Source organism: Uranotaenia lowii, chromosome 2 (genome assembly GCF_029784155.1).
Source record: "Uranotaenia lowii strain MFRU-FL chromosome 2, ASM2978415v1, whole genome shotgun sequence".
Classification (NCBI taxonomy): domain Eukaryota; kingdom Metazoa; phylum Arthropoda; class Insecta; order Diptera; family Culicidae; genus Uranotaenia; species Uranotaenia lowii.
Genome location: NC_073692.1, coordinates 280,115,088 through 280,135,663, shown reverse-complemented (window position 1 = coordinate 280,135,663; position 20,576 = coordinate 280,115,088). Strand labels below are relative to the sequence as shown.

The following is a 20,576-nucleotide window of genomic DNA, read 5'->3' as shown; positions in this document are numbered from 1 at the left end:
CTTCTCATTTTTTCAACATAAACTCAAAAAACATTTTTTGCTGGAAAAGGGTTGCAAAAATATCTTGGTTAAGTTTTTAATCAGCAATCTGGCTGAAAGAAAGACACAAAAAATCACTAAGCATCGTGCTTTCACCCCTAATCATTTGGATTTAGATTTGACACGAATGCCACGAAGATGGTAAAGTGTCACTAATAAAACTTGAAAAAAAAAAATGGATTTAGAGAAATTATCCAGCTAAAATGTCACCAAATTTCAATTGACGGAGCATCCGAAAAAAAACAAAAATATTTCGACGAATGTCTGCCCAATGTTTGGCACCCACTTTTTACCCACTGTGTTGTTTTTCTACCTGTGCCGAACTGTAATCCTCCTGCTTACTAGTCGCATGCCGCAGCACGCTGAACCAACTATGAAGTCTGAGGCGTACAATGGGCCAGGAATCACACTTTCGTGGTCAAAATTGACTGCTGGACAGAGGGTTGGTTGCAGCTCATCGATGTCTTCGACAAAGTTACTCGATTATATTTGTGCTATCTATTGATGTAATTTGATTTTCTCCGCATGGTGGCGCCAACATCTAACTTTTTACAGAAGCTAGATACAGGCGGAGTTTGTTCTACAAAGTTGTTAATTATATCTTCTGCATCAACGTTGATGAACATTGTAAAGCTCTATGTTGTTTGCTTTCCTTGTACAAATAATAATATAAAAAAACATGAAAAATTGTGTGGTTCTGGGCGGAGCGACAAAAATTTGTCGTATAAACGACCAAAATGCCACTCTGCAGAAGGAAAATTTTTAATGTAGGAATGGTTTTTTTTCATCTTTTCGAACCGAACATGAAATCCTCCCAGTAAATCATTCTAGCTTTTATAATAGTATAGGTATAGGTAGTGAGGAGTTATGAGAATGGCTGTCTACAAGAAAAGCAAAAATAATTTCAGGTCAAAATATCCGCCATCATGCATTGCAGCTTAACACAGTTCATATCAGTCTATCAGATTTAAAAGGTAGCAGGAATGATTGAACAAAGGCCAAAAAAAATTATACATAAACTACTCTTCAAATTCTCCCATTAGCTGCGCTACAACTTCTTTAAACGCTGAAACAGCACTTCAGTTTGCCTTTATTCAGCCAGCAACCGAAAACAGCAATCACGCTTTACCTCAGCTTTTGTTCAGCTAGTTGGCGTTTTAAATCAGCCAAAATGTTTGTTGACAAGTAGCTATTAAAGGGTTGCAAGTCTTTTTGATCACCTTAATAGTTCGTAAAAAGACTCCGTTGTACTCTTTTGTAAACTTGGAAGTTTTAAATGAGGTCCAACGGACGTTTAATAGCAGTGTAAATTGTTACTTACGGATCATGGTAACGGTAAAGCTCCATTTCCAAATTCGTAACGTTCCCTTTAATTCGTGAGAAGTTCTACTGGGACACGTAAATGTAGGGTAAGTATTTGAACTCAACAATAACCACTGTGAACTGTAGCTTTAGTTTTCTTAGAATCATCAAACTACAATACTGGCTTCGCATTGAACAATTGTTGTTTTGTTTACATTCTCTTTCCATTTATTTTCTCGCCTAGACTTCTGAACTCACTTCTCACCTACACCCAAACTCATCTATATCTTGGTTCAATTTTAAATCAGCAATCTGGCTGAAAGAAGGCCTCAAAAATTCACTAATTCACGTGTCTTCAGCCTTTAATCATCTTGATCTGGAGAAGTTATTCAGCAAACTTCATTAAACGTCAATTGATGAATCAACCCAAAAAATAAAATATCAATGTCTGCCGGATGTTAAGCACCCATTTTTCCCCTCTGTGTTGATTTATTTTTCGTTTTAACTGCTCTTACTTTTAAACCTCCGGCTTGTTGGACGCAGAACCAATCATGAAGTCTGCGGCGCGATGATAATTTGTCGACCTTAAGCTACCAAAATGCCAAATTCTTTTTTAAGAAAAAGTGTTAGAGAAATGATCTTTTTTCAGTTTTGGGCACCAGAAATCAAATTTTTGAGAAAATCTACCCTTCATTTCAAAATCAAGCTAAATAAGAAATCATAACAAATATCATTGCATAAGGAAAACCAAAATTCCCCTCTCATTCCAATCAAGCCGTTATCATGCAGGGCAGTTTTACCACAGTGTTATAAATAGTGTTAAGCAACTCTTCAACTCCTCCCATTGGCTGCACTGAGACTTCTTTAAACGCTGAAACAGTATTTAGTTTGTCTTTATTCAACCATTGAGCTGAAGCAGTAATTAGGCTTTAGCTCAGCTTTTGTTCAGTAAATTGCTGTTCTTAAGCAGCCAAAATGTTTATTGGGATATACTGCTCATAATAATGGTTTTTTAAGCTGGGTAGAAGTTGTTTAGCAAATTATACGAACTTTTGTAAACTTCAAAAATTGAGTTGAAAAGAAGTCGTATTAAAATCCACGATTAAGCTGATAAAACCAGATAGAGGAATGTTATCCGAACTTTTGGTTACGTATGTGTTGAAGTCTGCTCTAAAAAAACATGATGATGTGAAAGTGCAGACACTGTTGGTGGGACCCGGGAACGTTGATTTTACAACAAGACGGAGCCCATGCCATAACTCGAATCGGACCCAAACCTGGCTGGAGGAGAATAGGATATTGCCTCCCAGCATTCCGGATTTGAACTCCTTCGCCTATTTTACATGGGCGTATGTTCGAGCAAAGGCTTGTGGATCTTTTCACCCAAGTGTCGAATATCTGAATGCTCCCATCTCTGAAGCGTGGGCTTTAATGCCAATGTCAATTGCGAAATGTTCCCGATTCAGATCTTGCCTGGAGAGAGTAATTGAAAACGAAGATCGACACATCGAGCGCTTGTTTCTTAATATGTTTATCTGTAGGCCTGAATGAAAAAATAGGTTTTTTTTATCATGTTAAAAGTACTTTTGAACCTAGATGTCAGATTTTCGCATTTTATGGGTCATACTGTAGCGGCTATTTGTGGTTAAATACCATAATATCAGCTGTGGGCTTCGTAGGATGGTTTCTTCGATCGTCTACGACGAGTGATTACAAGAAAGAATTAACGAGCCTATAGTAAACAAAGAGATGAAATGTCACGATTGGAATTTTTGATTTTCTGACAGTGTCATTCCAATCGAGCAAAACCAAGCAGTCTTAAAGGCAGCCCTACTGCTGGGTTGCAAGCTCATTGTTTTGAAAGGGATCAGATGGCGCCTCTTTGTTAACTATAGTCTCTTTAGGAAGAATATTGAGGAACTGACTTTTCGGTTCCACACTGACGTTTTGGTACCAAAATGCCATCGAAATCCAAGGAAGCTGACGTTCTGGTACAGAATAGTCGGTACCAAGGTGGGTATATACAGGAGGTGTTACCGAATATCGAATTCACGATTCAGCCATTTTGGCTATTTAGGCTATGTAGCTATGCGGAACTCATGAAGTTTGTTTACCAACAAACCACAGAAATGCTGAGCAAATAATCTTATGTTTGTAAACAAACTCATTGAGAGCCCCGCTCTCTCCTCGCCTACTTACTGTGAAAGTCGGAGAACCTAGTGTATCAAAAAACCTTGGTCGGTACGGTCTGTTTAAATGGGATTTGACAGATGCTTCAATCCGTTGGGTTAAAAAGCTCAAGTTAAACTGTTCCAGTGAATTTTTCAAAAAGCTATTTGATTTAAAGAAAATTGATTTATTTTGAAAGAAAAGTTGGTTTTTCTAACAATGTAACTGTTTGTTTCAATTTAGCACATCAATTGCCGAACCGTGTAAAACAGAATCGGAATCTAGGATATTGATATTAGAGTTTGAGCTAACTTTTATCTTATTCTAGAAATATAAATGATAATTTAAGAGACGGTACTTACACTCCATTAGATGTACGAATCTACAGGTCGGTCGGGTGCACATGGATCTATTAAAATCTTGGCACACCGGGAGGGTGTCCAGTAACTGTAAGGGCGGGACAAGAAAGACAGACTGCCGATTAGTTTAGCCTTTGAGAGCTGCTGTGAGATTTCACTCTTAGCCATATGTGTGTGAGAAGAAGATACATGATGTACGGTGGAAAGGTGATGGTGGTGATGGTTGATAAATAGTGATAAGACGATGATGAGGAAAACTGATGAAAGATGAAAGTGATGATGATGGTGGGATAATGTTGGTTGGAGCTTTTTTTTCGAGAATGATCGGGGTTGGAGGATATGATGGATGAGTGGTTTTTTAAATCTGGCATTGCTTCATATAGATATGGGGTGGGAGGTTCTGGCAAGGGGGGATGATTATCCACATTGATTGCCAGTAGGGGATGATCCTGCCTATTTATCTATCTTGATTGTCTGAGGGGTTGCTCATTACATCAGACACTGTTCAGTCCTGGCGTTTGTTTTCTGTTTGTTTGGGACTTTGGTGAAGTCAAACTGGTTGCTCATATTCAAGTCTCTATTTGTTGATCTTTAATATAAGGCTGCTGCCCTGATCGGCAACTTTTATTAATCGCTGTGTTAGAAAAAAACCTAGTAGATATATCCGATTTCAGCTAATTTTAACGTTTTCGATTTCGAACAAAACGCAAAACATTCAATTAATGACATAAAGCGGTCTTACAACTTTGTGTAAAAAATCATAAATTGGAACTAAACAGAAGAAGCACAGTTAGTAAGTGAAGCGGACTTTGTTTTCGCGCGTGTGTGTTAGATTGAACTTTGATATTAACGAAAATGCGTGATAGAAGAGTCATTGATTTTTGTATATATATATTCAATATTTACGAAGCGGCAGGCAATCATTCTTCAGCGGACAGCCCATTGATTTGTGTGAAATTGAGAGTAGGTCTGGTTTTTATTTTCCGACAATCTAATGCTGGAATGACTAAGAAAGGAACAAAAAGCGCTTTGGAGGCAAGAACAGGTAATCCAGAGGGCGGTTTTGTGTTAATCGGTTGCCTACACTTGAATGAAAAATACTTGCAAGCAGTGCTTCTGCCACCGAACAGTCTGCTATACTGTTGTAGAACGGCATCGAAATGTACACTAATGCCGTTTTCGTTTTTCTCCACTGGCGCGGGGCAAAACTTTCTCTGAATAAACAAACAGAATCGTCATCCGGGACGATGCAAATATATGGTTGCTATAGTCAACCTTATGCTTACCCCCAACACTGACAATTTCTACGGGTTGCAACCGCCTGCTTGAGGTTCAAACCTCGGGCAAAACTAGTGGACTTCTGAATTAATAAACGAACACAATAACAGCATTTCGGGCAAAACTCGTGGACAACTAGGTTACCACTGCTAATAAACGAAAACACTATAAGACAAATTGAAATAATAATATGAACAAAAACTTAAAAGCAGAAGGAGGCATTTGTAGGGTTCTTTACTCGGTTCGAAAAAGCACTCGAACTTTATTTTAAATGAATGGCTGGTGCAAAAAAGGAAACAAAAAAAGTAAAAGCGTTTTGAACTGAAGAATGCAAAAGCTAACGTAAACCGTAAAATATTTGCTCCGCTAACTAAAGATAAATAAAACCCAACGAGTACTAAATCAAAACAATAAAAAGCTTAGTTTCATCCTAGGTACCTGTCCATTGGCGTCGGTGTAGATAACGTAGGGGGCATTTAGGGGGAAAGATGGTGCAGCTGCGACACGTCATTGATTTTAAAATCATTTTTCCGAAATCACAAATCGATCGTGTCAAGGGTAACAGTTCCAATAGGTGCGGGGAAACAATAATTATGAATGGAAGGCAGGGATCGAAAGAGTTTCGAGGGGTTGACCGGCATGTAATTATGTTGTCATTTGGGTGCATCGATAGGGAATTGAAATTTGCAGCCGTATATTTGAGAATAGGTTCAAGAGAGGTTGGAGAGGTGGGGGTTTTGAGAACGTTGGTATCGAAAGCCGAAATGAAGCATCATTGTCAATATCATCATTGTGTTCCACCGATGTTTTATTTGATTGGCGCCCGTGCGTAATTTTGCGTTTGCGATGTTGATGGTGGTTGCATTTTTGTATTGTGCCATCGAAGAGAAATCAAAACGTAAAACAATGTTTATTATCCAACGTAACGAAAGCATGAAAAAAATAAAATAAAACAAATTATGAATTTTGTAAATTTAATCACATATTCTAGTAACCTAAAATTTTTCAATTATTTTTTTGAAAAAAGACACCTGAATTTAAAAAAATTTAAAATCAGGGCGCAGATTTTATTCTAATTTTTTTTGAATATATTATCAATTTATTTAAAAATAAACATTAAGAACCTTTTTTTTAAATCGGTATTCCATTTAGACAGTCCTCGAAGTAGTAGAGATATAATTAGTATTTTGAGTCGATATGGGATCATTTTTGAATTTCTCATATCTTGAGGTCTAAAAAGCTTTGTTTTGATTCATAACTCATTCATGGTTTTATGCAGAATTTTTAAGAAACGTTTACATGCACAAATTTAAACTTTTAAGTTTGTATAGGAAAATTGAAAATTATGTACTGAAAAATCAACATAGTTTTTGTTTCTTCTGTGGAACCGAGCCTTCTTATGGTTTTTGTGCCAATTTATGAATTCTCTAAAGGAAATTTTTCGTTTAACAACTTTGTCGAAACCTTAACTTTGAATCTTATTAGGAAAACAAGTAATTAGTTGTTTAACAGGGGTATGTCTTTTGGCATCGATAAACAATAAATTCAATTGACATCACTGCCGGGTGCTTAACGAGGTATAGCATGATTACTTTCCATGCAATGCTTCGCGAGGCACAAGCAGTGATGTCAAATGAATTTATTGTTTATCAATGCCAAAAGACATATCCCTGTTAAACCGCTTATAACTTTTTTGCCTCATAAGATACAAAGTATCCTTGACAAAGTTGTTTATTTGGCTTGGTTCCACAGAAGAAACAAAAAAAGATGTTGGTTTTTCTGTACAAAATATTCAATTTTACCATACAAACCTAAAAGTTAAAATTTACTCATGTAAACGTTACTTAAAAATTCTGCAAAAAAACATGGATGAGTTTTTAACCAGAACGAAGCTTCTTAGGTTTGAAAAATTCAAAAATGATCCCAAATCGAATCAGTCTATTGTAGCATACACGCAAATTTTCGAGTACAGTCTAAATCGCAATCTTTTCCAATTTTATTTTATTTTAAAACAAACTAACACAACGAACACAAACTTGTATTTCAATCTGAAAAAAATGTTGATTTATTTTTTAAACAAAATTTAGAAAATAACTACCATTACCAAAAAAATAAACTTACAAAACAATACCTGAGTAGCACAAATTTCAGATTAGGGGCATATCGTTTTGGCTACGGAGGACGCATTTGGCAACGGTTTAGCTGTCGAAGGGGGGAGACTATTGGAACTGTTAGCCTACATATTATCTTCAATTTAAGGGTAAAAAAACTAAAACTAGAATTTTAGGCAAGTCTTTCAGATGCGAATACACAAATACACAAAATACAAAATCGACCGAAGAGGGAGAAATCTCTCGGGTAAAAAACAATCCAAATGATTCTTACTGAATATATAGAAAGACACATTTACAAATCAATTCTTTTCAGAACGTTTACTATAGGGCGTTTTTTGGTTTTTTTTTTTTTTTTAATCAAGAGGGATGGATTTGGATGATTTTATTTAATTTTATTTTGCTACACGACGATCATGAGTTTGATGATGAATGATTTGGTCGTAAGGATTGGAAGGAATGCGGGCAAAATAGTTTGGACTTTTTTCTTGTTTGAGGTGTGAGGGTATGATTTGGGTTGATGGAGTTTTTTTCTTATTTGAATGATGAAAGTTGGTGGTGGTGCTTACGGGATGAGTTGAAATGTGCTGAAATAAAACTAATACTTCAAAATCAAATACATTTGTCGATTTAAAAGCGAATAAATATGCTCTAAATGATCTACAAGCAATCAAACCAATACATTGTCATTAGCAGGTGGGTGTGTTTCGTTTAGAATTGCACTATTGGGATGATTTATAGCTGTTGTTGTAGTTTTGCTGTTGGTGGTAGTAGCGATGTTTTGGTGAAGTATTGAACTAAACAATAGTTGTACTGTTGTGCGCAAGTTTGAGCTTGGTGAGAGATTCAAGATTATTGTTATGTGGTTAGCTTTAGCAGTTGTGTATACGGTTTCTGTAAAAAAAATGTAAAAAGAAAACTTAATGAGGTATAACATAAGATTAGTGGGTCTAACTACACTACAAAAATCATGGTCAAAGAGATGAACAATTTTGAATAGGCACTTGTAACAGTTATTTTATTCAAAATTTGATCATCGTCAGTGTTAAAACTAAAGTTAAATGTGTTAGGAACAAACTAAAAGTATACTAAGATACAAGCAAATAGCAGTGCAAACTCTTACCTCCTATGCTCGCAACATCAGCCGAAGCGTTTTATATATATTTATAGAAATACGTTTATGGGTTGGCGTTGGTTGATACTTGTTTTTATTTGGTAATCAAGACTTTTGGAAATAGATACATACTGAAATCAAGTAACAAAACATTTTGGGCCGTACTTTCCACACAATTGTGATGATGAATAATAAATTTCGATAACAAACAATTGATAGAAACTGACAGTTGATAGATAGGAATGACATTATATGGTGTAAACGATAAGAAAGGTTTCAATGCTTGTGGAGCCAATAGAAGGAAATACGAACACTGAAAGGCTTAAAATGTGAAATCCCGTTTTCCCGAGACCGTGGAAGAGCTATGAAAGGCGATTTTAGTTTCTATCATACGATTGCATCGATACTAGCTCCCATATATAAAAAAAACGTTATCAACACAAACAAAGACATTTACCCCAAACTGTTCGGGCCTGCAAAGGACCGAACCAAATAGATCAGCCACACAAAGGAGTGGAACGAAGAATCGGGAAAAGTACAATCAAATGTTCACAAGAACGATTATTAAAAAAAAATGGAGTAACTAATACACAGGCAGTGAGAGAAACCCAGTTAGGATGCTACCGCAATGAGGCAGATATAACTAACCGCAAGGACCAATCGGATAATGGCGAGAGAAGTAGGAGAAGTACAGAAGGTGTAGCAGAAAAAAAAATTAATAATTTGTTGTAAAAATTATAAACATCATACTCAGACATGTCGCTTGCCAATTGCAGGCATCTTGAAAGTATCGATTTTTGTTCCTGTTAACTTGATTTGATGATATTTCTACGGTTGTTAATACTTATGATGGTATTCTTTTTATTTTTAAATTAGAAAAACTTTAATTCCTAAACCGGTTAAAGTTTTGAACTTTCGTTTGATTTCAAAGTTTTTTTTTGGTTAGCAGTCAATTGCTGTTTTTACAATTCAGCGTACGAATAATACTACTTTTATAATTTTTTTGGGTAATTTTTACCTAAGTTTAAGTAGCTCAAGCTAAGAGTGTTTGAAGTAAAATAAATTTTAGAGCATTCAATCTTTCTGAGTCCTGAGTTCTGAGCTGTGTATCAGTTGTTTTGTAGAAAAAACTGTTGAACAAGTTTTCAAAATAAAAAAACAATACATTTTATGGATCGTATAAACACCTCTAATGGCCAAATAGGGAGGCATAACGTGCAGCCGGGGCGAACTTGGCACCCCACATTTCTAGGGAAATGCGTATTTTCTCAAAACAAATTTCATAAGGAACAGTTTTGTAGTTCCTATGGTATTAATTAGGGATTGAAAATCAAGTTCATTTGAGCAAGCTTCATAGCTCAATTATTTCAAAGCTCTGCTTACAAAGCAATCGGCGAAGCTCCTATCGTTTTTTTTTCTCCGGAGCTTCGTATTGCTAAGCTCTCATTTGGAAGAAACTTAAGCTCTTTTTTGGCTCGTGAGCCTGTTAGCTCATGCCTCCAGAGGAGCTTGAGCTTGTTGGCTCAATCGATTCTCAAATTTGTTGAGCTTGTTTTCAATGGTGCTGTTCGAGCCAACGCCGGCTTTCTTTGGGCACAAGAAACTATGAAAGGGCTTGTTGCGAGGATTATTAAAATCAATGTTGGAGAGATCTAGTAACTGGCAAAAGCTACCAGCACTAGTAACCATGAAATAGTAAAATTTGGAAATTTTCGGAAAAAACGTCAAATGAAATGGGCTTGCTGGAAGAGTTAATAAAATCAATGTTATAGAGTTCTTGTAACTAGTAAAAAATGCCAGCAATAGTAACTATGGTATAGTAAAATTAAAGTAAAGGGCTTGTTTCGAGGATTATCAAAATCAACTTTTGAGAGTTCTAGTAACTGGTAAAAGTTACCAGCTCTAGTAGATTGAAATTTTACTATTTCATAGTTACTAGTGCTGGTAACTTTTACTGGTTACAAAAACCGTTCAACATTGATTTTAATAATCCTTACGACAGACCCTTTCATTTGGCGTTTTTCCGAAAATTTCAAAATTTTACTATTTCATAGTTACTACTGCTGGTAACTTTTTCCTACTAGTTACTAGAACTCTCTAATATTAATTTTAATAATCCTCGCAACAAGCCCTGAACCTGTAAATATGCATAAAGAAAGCAGGCGTTTGTCTCGAACAGCATCACAATAGCAAAGTCAATACACATTATTTGGCTCAAGGTTTAAAATTTTGCTGAGCCAGCAAGTTAAAAAAATATTGGCTCCTTGAGCTTACATATTCAAGGAAAAATGCAAAACCTTGTCTCTTAGAGCCAGAAGAATTATGAGCCATGATGAATCTAGTATGGTGGTCTCACTTTGGCAAAAAGTAGACCAGGGTTGGATACGGCGGTGGGGGCGAAACGCAGCCGAAATTTGACAGCTGGCTGTTGGCTGGCTGCTGGCAGGCTGGGATGCCAGGTGCTCTGATTTTTTGTAAAACACGGAGTTTTGCCAATCATCAAGATATAGCAAAGACAAAGATATCGCCTTGGTTTGTTTTGCAAATATACTTCATAGAATCGTGAAAAATCTTCCGGCTGAGTTCCGGGCTGGTAAGCAAAGCTGGAAGACGTTGGACCAATAAACGACGCACAGTGCGGTGATCCCATAGAGCCGATGGACAAAAGTCGTAAACAGTTTTAATTCTATTAAATATTTGTTCAAATGTTCAATTATTGAAAATACGTCAGAAAAACAGTGTTTTGAAGGTTTTTTCTCAATTTTGATTTTTTAAAGCCTTAAAATCCATGACTCAAAAACCCATACCTTGAAGATTTTCAATCTTTCTTATAAAAGATCCATTGGATCTGTCAAATATTTGCTTTCATGAACGATTAAGTTTGGTACTGATAATGTTACACATAGAAAATAACTGAATACAACAATTTCCTTTTCAAGCGAATATGGTTTTCACGGGAACTTGGCCGATGTATGCTTTATCTTAGGTCAAAGTATTTCAAAATTTAAACCACAAAGCTTCTTATAATTTTTCAATGAGATTTCAAAGCCAAAACCATATCATAAATCCATTTTTAATCAAAATATTTTTTTAAATATAATACTGATAAGTTCAAGAAGAAAAATTAACTTGATTTCGGTTTTCGTTTAACCACAGCGGTTCTTTTTCGAAAAAAATCATTTCTGAGGCGTAAAAATTACCCTTCGTCAACTGCTCATATCTCTGTTAGCGCAAAAAAACGCAATTCTGCAAGCATAATGGTGTTCAGGATGATATTCCCTAGCATTTGAGTGTAAAATGGTAGTGACGTCTTGTGACGCGAATTTTTTCTGTCTAGCTGAAGTTGAGCAATTTTTGTTAATGAAATTTACAAAAATAATGGTAGATTCAGAGGTAGCTGTAAAGACCAAAAACAAAATTTTCTCCCTTAAAAAACACAATACGACATGCGTTGAGTTTAAATCTTCAACTTGTAGAACGAAGAATTTGAATTTGCTGCGAAACTTGTCAACGGTTAACAAAAGTTTCAAAAAAGTGTATGTTTTCGAAAAAAAAAAATTGTTTCTTGCCTTCTTAATGCATCGACTTTGAACCAATGCTGCGCGTGTAGGAAGCAAAATTATGTCAAAAACATGACCATTCATGAAACTCCAACCTCTTTCCAATCGATTGGTAAAGTTGAATTTAATGTTTGATAAATTAAAATTTTTGACTTTTGTCCACTGATCACCGCACTGTGCGACGGTGCCAGCTTTGTCAGTAGCGGAATGAATTCATTGAATACTCAAATCATTTCTTTGTTTCCGGAAGTCTAATTTAAATAAAATAAAATAAATTAAAACTCAATTTCGTTTTAAATCTTTTGATCTTTGGTCTCCGATAAACTTGTGCACAGACATTTGTACATTGACTTTTTTTCCAAATTTCTCTGATTTTTTTCTCTCATCTTTTTATCTCAAACACCTGGCATCCCTGGACCCCCTTTTTCGTAAACATTTCAGTCAAAACTTTTTTCAATATGACCGAATGTGCGATTTGGCATGTGAGACAACCATACTAGATTCATCATGGCATGATCTTAACTTGAGCATTTTTTGGTGAGCGAAAACTGGCTCTCAGCTTTCTTCGCTCTCGAGCTTCAAGAGCTTTGATGCTCAACCGCTTGAGCAAGAGTATTTCAATCCCTCTACGTTATTATCCTTGGGAATCTCAAACCACGATCGTTTTGGTAGTTTCACTAGACGGGCCCGACGAAATTCTCGGTGCGAGAAAGAAAAAAGTGAGAACACCACGATTTGAAACTTGTGGCTAAACTGAGCGGCTAACTTGAGTAAGAGAGCGTCACACGTTTTTGATGTGATGGGGCCTCCCAGGAAATACACCAAAATATGGGTCCCATGGTGACGAACGTATTAAAGATAGTTGTTGCAAAAAAACATTGACCAAAAAGTATTTAATCTTAAAAAAAAACAATTGACGTCTTCAGAAAATAATCCCTAAACCAAAAACAGAAATCAATTAAAACCCCTAAGCGGTGTTCTTCCGATGCATGTAGCTTATCCACACTTGCGCCTCAAGCATTTCTTCCACTGTTGTGTGATGCGGTAGGTAAACATGTATCTGTTACGCAATCGAAAACAACACGATGACAACGACCACCAATATACACAAGTAGGTAACCGTAAGATAGGTGGTGTCAGTACGGCAAAAGGCAAAATACTTATGAAGCCTACGGTTGTAGTTGGTAAGCTGCAAAAAGATGGGCTGATGTGGTGTAGAGCATTGTTTATGTTGCTTATTTATTGTTCTGGTTTCGAATTAAAATGTGTTTAATATGTGGCTTGTGTTGCTCCTTTCACCGGTTTTTTTTAAGGAAAGCCGTTTATAAAGCAATTTGGTTTTATGTTTGTTGGATAGCTTTGTACAGACTTCAATGAATGTTGAAGTGAAAGTGTTGTTTTTTTGTTTGTGTATTTGTTTCATTCAGTTTGATGTGAAGGTATTTGTGCACTGAATTTGGATCTTTCCTCTAAATGGTTAAACCCTAATCAATCTAATACTAAGAACAATTTTTGACAAAATGTATGCCTTTTTTAAACTTGAAGATGCAAGACAGTAACGAACGTTGTTTATAAATTTATGACTAATGTCTGAGTACGTAGAAAACTAGTTCGCAATATAGAGAAACTAAACAATAAAAAGTTTGACAGTTGACAGGAGTATGGGAAATAGTAATGGCGATTCACCCCAAAGTCGTAGAACTTGTCGGTGAATAAGTGGGTTTTAGAAAAAGAAAAAAAAAACTGACAAAGAGAGAAAGGAAATACAGAGCATGAGTTTAAGATAGATATTTTACGAGAGAGAAAGATAGAGAGCAGCGATATACGATGAGGTTCAATTCTATTTACAAGCCACACTTTCATCCGGAAAAACCTTTCGAATGATTGAAAATATAGAGAGATAACCGAGGTAACAGCACTTGCGGCACGAAACCAAACCAAATGTCAAATAATACTGGCGTTTGTGTTTCATTGAAATGTAAACAATTACTTTTATTACATGCATTTTCTCTTTTTTAGTAATATAAACTAATGGTATAGTAATATTTTAATGCTATATATCAATAATATGGTATTAATTAATAGGTTTGTTGACAATTTTCATAATGTTTCTTCAATTACAAGTTTCGTTTTCTGTTTTAGTGTAAGTTTCGAAGTACAAATACTGCCTATATCTTCCAATATGATTTTCATTGTCGCCTAGGTTAATCTTTTTTTGTTTTTATTTAAAATAGTCACATTCCATTATTGTGTGATTTTCTTTTCATACCGATATTTGAAAATAATTCCTATTCTTCGTAAAACCTACAGCTTAAATTCCACTCTCTATGATGATGACGTACGGATTTTGAACCCAAGTGCTATATATATAATGTTTTAAGTTTATTTATTTCGGTAACGATAGAGTAGTTGAATTGTATTTTTTTTTCTTCTCGTTATAATAATTATATCGTTTTGTTGTAAACTTTTCTTTGAATACACGAGAACACCACAATACTGCACGGTGCCAAACATAGGAAACAAATAAACACGTAACGGGAGATCTGACTTAGAATTGCGTTTCACACTTCTTTTTCCGTTCTAACACTAGGTAGTTGTGATAAAAGTAGTACAAGTATCTATAATAGTAGCAAATCGTACAGTAGAGTATAGTTTTTTTTTACAGTATAGTAGCGTCTCGTTACTGCCACATATTTCTAAAAACACAACTAAGGGTGTCAAATCTCACCGTTAAATTAACCGTTTGATTGTATTCAATTCAATCAGAATCGTTATGATGTGTCTTAAATTGTAGGATTCCATTGATGAACAGTTTCCTTACTTTCTCTCTCTTGTAGGGGTATCCTTTCTAGCTTTCTTGTGAAATTACTCCTCGGTTCATTTTCTTCTCCCTTCAGATTGTGACTGGATGATTAAGTACATGTCTAGTGTGTGTGTATGTGTATTTGTCCGTGTGCTTGGTGTCATCGTCATTAGCGTATCTGAGTTCGTAAGATTGTTTTTTTTTTGTTTTTACTGTGTATGTTTCAGCATTGTAATAATAGTCATCGTCTTCGTCGATTAGGCACTTATTAAAAACTCAACGTTTTTCCATTTCTTGAACTTGTATATATTTTTGTTCGCAATATGTCCGTAATTTCTGTTTAGTCCGTTCTACATTAAGTCATACCTTCTTCTGAATAAATGTTATAAATATTTCGTTGATGATTCGTGTGTGTGTGGTATAGGACAAATGAACTTTTGTTTTAAATGGATAATGGGATTTAAGATTAACGATTTTAAAGGGACGGAGCTTGAATTAAGCCATTTGGTTCTATCATCGATCGGTTTGTGTATGATCGCGACTGCTGCGGCTAGTAAAACTACTTTGTTTGTCACGTATAATAGCATCATGTTTTTCATAAATCAACAAGAAATGAACAGGTTTCATCACTTTTTTTTGGGTCTATTCAAATTGATTGATAACGACCCAGCAAACTTAAAATCGCATAAAAATGATAAATCAAGTCATTAAAAACGTTACTGCGAATCGTATTTCCAACTAACGCAAGTAAAAGGTCGTAAAAATCGTTATTCGAAGTCGGATTAAATGGTTTTAATAGGATATGATAAAATCTCCGCCATGTTTGCAGATTTTGAAGACGATTTCGTTCCTTTGCCTTCTCCCGCGTGGGTTAAGTGAGAGAACAGCTTTTTTGTTCTCTCTGCGACCAGCAGTGTAACCAGATTGCTAAAACTTGCAGAGGCAGCAAATATTGTCGCTGGCAACGGTTCGCATGCGTTGAGAGAAAAAACTTGTGCTCTCTTTCATTCTTTCAGTATGTATAAATATGGTGTCGAATATGGTAGGTAAATGCTGTTTTTCCGAGTTTCATACGATCATTCTATAATGTATATGAGACGTACAACAAAGTTGTTGAGAAATATACATACAAAAATGTTAGCTGGGGAACAAAATGAGAAGTATCTCTTCTAAACTTGAATTTGTCCCTTGTCTAACAACACTAGTTTACAAAATTATTAAAAACCGCAAGCTTTAAACTGACCCAATTTTTTCCAATTTTAATTTGAAACTTAGAATTTTTGAATATCATTTTCGGATTCAGCGCCCGTTTCACATTAAAGTTATCTTCAGCTTATTTAGTTCAAAAATGCTTTAAAATATGCTGTAATTATTCCTTAGACGCAATTTTCGCAGAACCTTGCTGGCAACAATGAAAAAGTCTGCCCCTTTTCTAGGTGACGAAAGATATTATTCGCAGCGCACTAAATTGGACTGCGCACTTATGACTGCGATATTTGTGCGAACTCGTACATTTCTGCGACCTGTCAAATCAGTGTTAAATCTGTCGGAGTTCTACACGCTAAACTCTTTTCAGTCAACCTTTGTACGGATAACTGCGACTGCAAAGCATTGCACGAAATCCAATTTTCAATGAAAGAGATAATATCGTAGGTTAAAGTTTGTGTTTAGTTTGAAACCTATCAGTATATATGTATTGCATTTTACCAGGAGTTTTATAACATTAAATAATAAAATGTAAAAAAAAATCGAACTTACAACACGCGATAGCTGCTAACCGACAATGTTTGTATTTCTTTATACTTGTTTGTTAATAATTTATTCAAAATATTGAAAACATTTTATCTCCATTCGACTTGGGGAGTCCTTGTGTTTAAGTCCTAGCTTTATTCATGAGGTTTGAGGCTTTCTTCATTCAACTTCTTTAAGAAATTTCCTGACTTTACTCGACTTGATAAGAGTTTGTTATGGAAATCGATGAGTTATTAACCCACTATTCGTAAAACATAAAAAAACACAGCTTAACTTCATCTGATTGTGACTTCACCCTTGTAGGCATTCCAATGTGAAGGTTGAAATATTTCATAAAAGAACGCTTTGAAATGTTAAAATCAATATTTATGTCCTTCGATATCTTTCTGAGTAGTGCATTCGGAAAAATTCAACACTTTGTTTTATGAATAACTTTCAAGCGCATGGATGAATTTTCAGGGAAGCTGCTTAGTAATGTAATGTTTACATATGGAGATTTTTGTGAAATTCTATCAAGTGGCTTTTCAGATCGTTTAATGATCTGATTCTATTTTTGGGCACCATTCGCGCCATCAATGAACCACATTTTTTCGAAATCAATGCTAATTTTGATTAAGTTTTCTTTATCCTGAAGTCTTATCTTCAAAATAATTCAAAATTTTTAATTTGGTCGAAGTTATGACAAATTTGACCGAGTGTCCTCCTTCGGCAAATAAAAAACAATATATTTGACTTTTTATCACTCCACCACAGTTTTTGCGTAATGACACGATTCCAGATCCAACCCGGTCAACACAGAGTGTGAACTTTGTGGGACCTATTGAAGTACTATGCAGGGAAAACGCTAGAATTTGGAGGCAGTCTTCTTCAAATTTTTAGCCATTCATCGGTTCAATCGCTATGAAACATTGACTGATTTCCAGTTTCCATAGTTCGTCAGTTAGCCTCCTCAAGCGCTAAACTTTTTTTTTACTATTTTTCTTCTTATTTAACTCCGGAAAATTATTTCGAAGACTTGTCAAGGAAAAATTTTTGGCTGGAAACCTGCCAGGTGCCCGCTAAAGAGTTCGTTTCGCTGCCCATTACTTTTTCTTCAGAATATCTCTCCACTATCGGTCCAAATATTTTGCGCACGATTTGACCACCGTATTTTGTTTATTTTACCGGTGCGCAACTTTTTAACCTTGTAGAAGTCGAGTTGACCTTGTTCGTTAGTCAGCTAGACGACCCAAAAAATGATCTTTTCTATCACTTTCCCTATAGAAATTTTCAAATTGCGCTTGAAAAAACCACTCACATTTTAATTTTATAAAATCAATAATCTTCACTTTTAATTAAATTGAAGCTCACTCTTAGATCATCTAGGACTCTTTAAACGATTTACCATATGCATTTTAGTCGAATAGTTGATTTTTTTGATGGTCTCCCACTGGGACTTTCCTGAATTATTCACGATTCAGCCAAAAAAAAAATTTGTCAATAAGTTTCTGAATTGATCACGATCTTAAAAACCACTTGACAGATTGTCACTAAATTTTTCACACGTACACATAACATTACAACATATAATCAATATAATTGATTTACATCCATGAATTCAAAATTTATGCACAAAACAAAGTGTTTCATTTTTTTTCGAATACACTCCTAAGTGTCGATTTGAGATCAACGGAATGACGCAAAAAATCGATAATCGAGCGCTCAAAGCTTTGCACGACGGTGTTCATCCCAGGAACCTTTCGATTAAGTCTGATACTTTTCTGTCTTTCACCAGCTTAAAAAATTTATAAGATGCTATTTTATTTTATTTTCAAAGCAAAAAGTATTCAGTACCTGAGAAATCGACTTAACTTTTAAGGATGAAAGTGTTTGTGTGAAGGTGTATTTCAAAGAAGTGCATGATTTTAGATTATCGAAGTAGCAAAAGCACCTTGTCTACGGTAGAAAGCACAATCTGTTTGGTCTTTCAAATGCCTTCTTTTGGCAACACAAGTTCTAGAAAAAAGTGCGTCACCGGAAGCCTTAAAAGTTTAAACATTTCCAGAAAGATGTTAATGTTAGTAATTAGCTTTTCCATAGATTAAGAAAATTGTTGAATTAGCGTTAGCAGATTTTTCGCCATGGGTGTTTTTTTTGTATAAAAAGGTTTTTTCATCTAAAATTATTAAACAAAATTCGTGAAGTATATAAGAATCGATGGATTAGTTTGGTCCTGCAACGTGATTTATATTTTCATTCTCTATTTCCTAGATTAACAAATGTGTATGTATGAATGGAGAATATATATACCTACATATGTTACGGCTAATGCACCCTACCAGCTGTATAAATAAAATGCCATGTTTATGTTGGTTTGAGTGTATTTAATGAGGAAAAGCATTAACGAATCTATACAGTAAACATCAAAAATATATAAAATTCAAGATCAAACCCCATAAATATGAATGTATATATTTAACAAACAAAGCAGTTTTACCGAACGCGATAGATTTGTGAACCATAGACCATTATTGTTTGGCTAAAGATTATCTAAAACTCGGTGATACAATTGTGTACATATGGGTGTATGTGTGTAAGTTTTCTAACAGTAAAGCTCATTCCGTTTTGCATGAGAAAAGTGTTGGTTACTCCAAGATTCCACTTAGACTGTAGGTGGATAAATACAGTTAACAATTTAGCACTAAGAAAAAACAGAATATAGCAATTTGTTTCAAATAGGTATTTTTTTTTAAAGAACGATTCAGCGAAAGCGTCCTACCACAAACTGCGATCGGAAAATGATAGAATTTTCTTTCTTTAGCTTAACTCCGAGCACCTATAGGCTTGGAAGGGTTTAGTAATGGAGAAATTCAGCTTTTGGATGGTTATTTGTGGATTTTCAAGCGTTCTAGGAGAGTAAAAATAAATGCCACATTTTCTTATTCAAAAATTAAGAAACAAACACCGTGATTGCTAGTGTAAATATTTACTGAAAACCGAAAAATAAAATCTGTGTACGAAGCTTTTGAGAGAAAGGGCTTCAATTATAAGATACTGAAAGTATAAAAAGGCGCATGGAAAAGCAGGGGTGCCAGGGATTTGGTTTAGGAAATTGCAAGGTTAGTGCAGGCAGTAGGGAGCGTGTGTGTGTAATTTTTTTTTTCTCTTTGCGAGGAGCAGGTTTCGGGTTGTCGTTTCGAGGGGCAGCAAGAAAAAAGCTTTCCAGACATACAACTATTCTACAAAACTGTTTACCAGGCGAGTGTTCTGTTTTACGCAAACTTAAAATGTAGAAAAGAAAATAGTCAGAACCTAAGTATTAAATCTTCCAACCTGACCTTGTTTGAAGTATACAACTCAAAGGCAACGAAATATAAGTATTTTTGTTTAGCTATGTTCAGGTTTAATGCGAGTACAGATACAACAAAATGAAATCATTTTCACTTGCTCACACCTTATATGTTCCAAAAACTAGCATAACAGAAAAGTTTAAACTAAAAATGCAATATATATTTTTTTTCAACTAGCAGATGTTTTGCTTTTAAGCATTTCACTGTCATTTCAAATCTCGGTTTCGTTTTGCTCAATATAGTAGAACGATCTAAAGTACATTGAATTAGTAATAGCAATCTAACGCTTAGCATTACGGGATTTTATTTATTGCAAATAGGATCATTTATGTTTTTTAATATTAGTTTTTTTTTCAACGGTCATCTACTGAATCTAAGATTTTTAATTTTGGTATTCGCTTGTGTGATTTTCAAAACTTTTATCTGTAATCAGAGTTTTCTTTCTTGTACAACTCATGCGCTAAATTGTGACCCACTACTGTCGTGATAAAGATGGAGCCAGAGCTCGAATTAATATTTTCGTTTCTAGATATATGTTTCAAGCTGTTTGATCGCTTACTAAGTAAACTGACAATAAATGATGCAAACAGTTTTACTGTCGATGAATTATTCTTAATTAAGGTATCAATAGGTAAGCATAAAACACCAATTGTCAAAAGGAAATTTTCATTCTAGTTTCGAGTTCAATTAACGTTTTAATTGCTTCAACAGAATGAAATTCAGATTTAACAACCGATGATAAGTTTGTTTAGAACAGCAA

The 20,576-nt window shown here is 35.0% G+C and overlaps 1 protein-coding gene across 21 annotated transcripts in view; it reads right to left on the bottom strand.

Annotated features, from left to right (window-relative positions):
• LOC129744717 (muscleblind-like protein 1) overlaps positions 1-20,576 on the bottom strand; it is a 302,890-nt gene that overhangs the window by 7,847 nt on the left and 274,467 nt on the right. For 16 of the 21 annotated variants that reach the window (XM_055737391.1, XM_055737385.1, XM_055737386.1 and 13 more), the window contains 2 exons: positions 5,586-5,644; positions 3,873-3,984 (listed from right to left, as the gene is read on the bottom strand). In XM_055737391.1, the coding sequence (XP_055593366.1) occupies positions 3,873-3,984; positions 5,586-5,644 (171 nt within the window). The remainder of the gene's footprint in view (positions 1-3,872; positions 3,985-5,585; positions 5,645-20,576) is intronic. The other 5 variants (XM_055737393.1, XM_055737389.1, XR_008736979.1 and 2 more) reach the window with 3 other exon arrangements.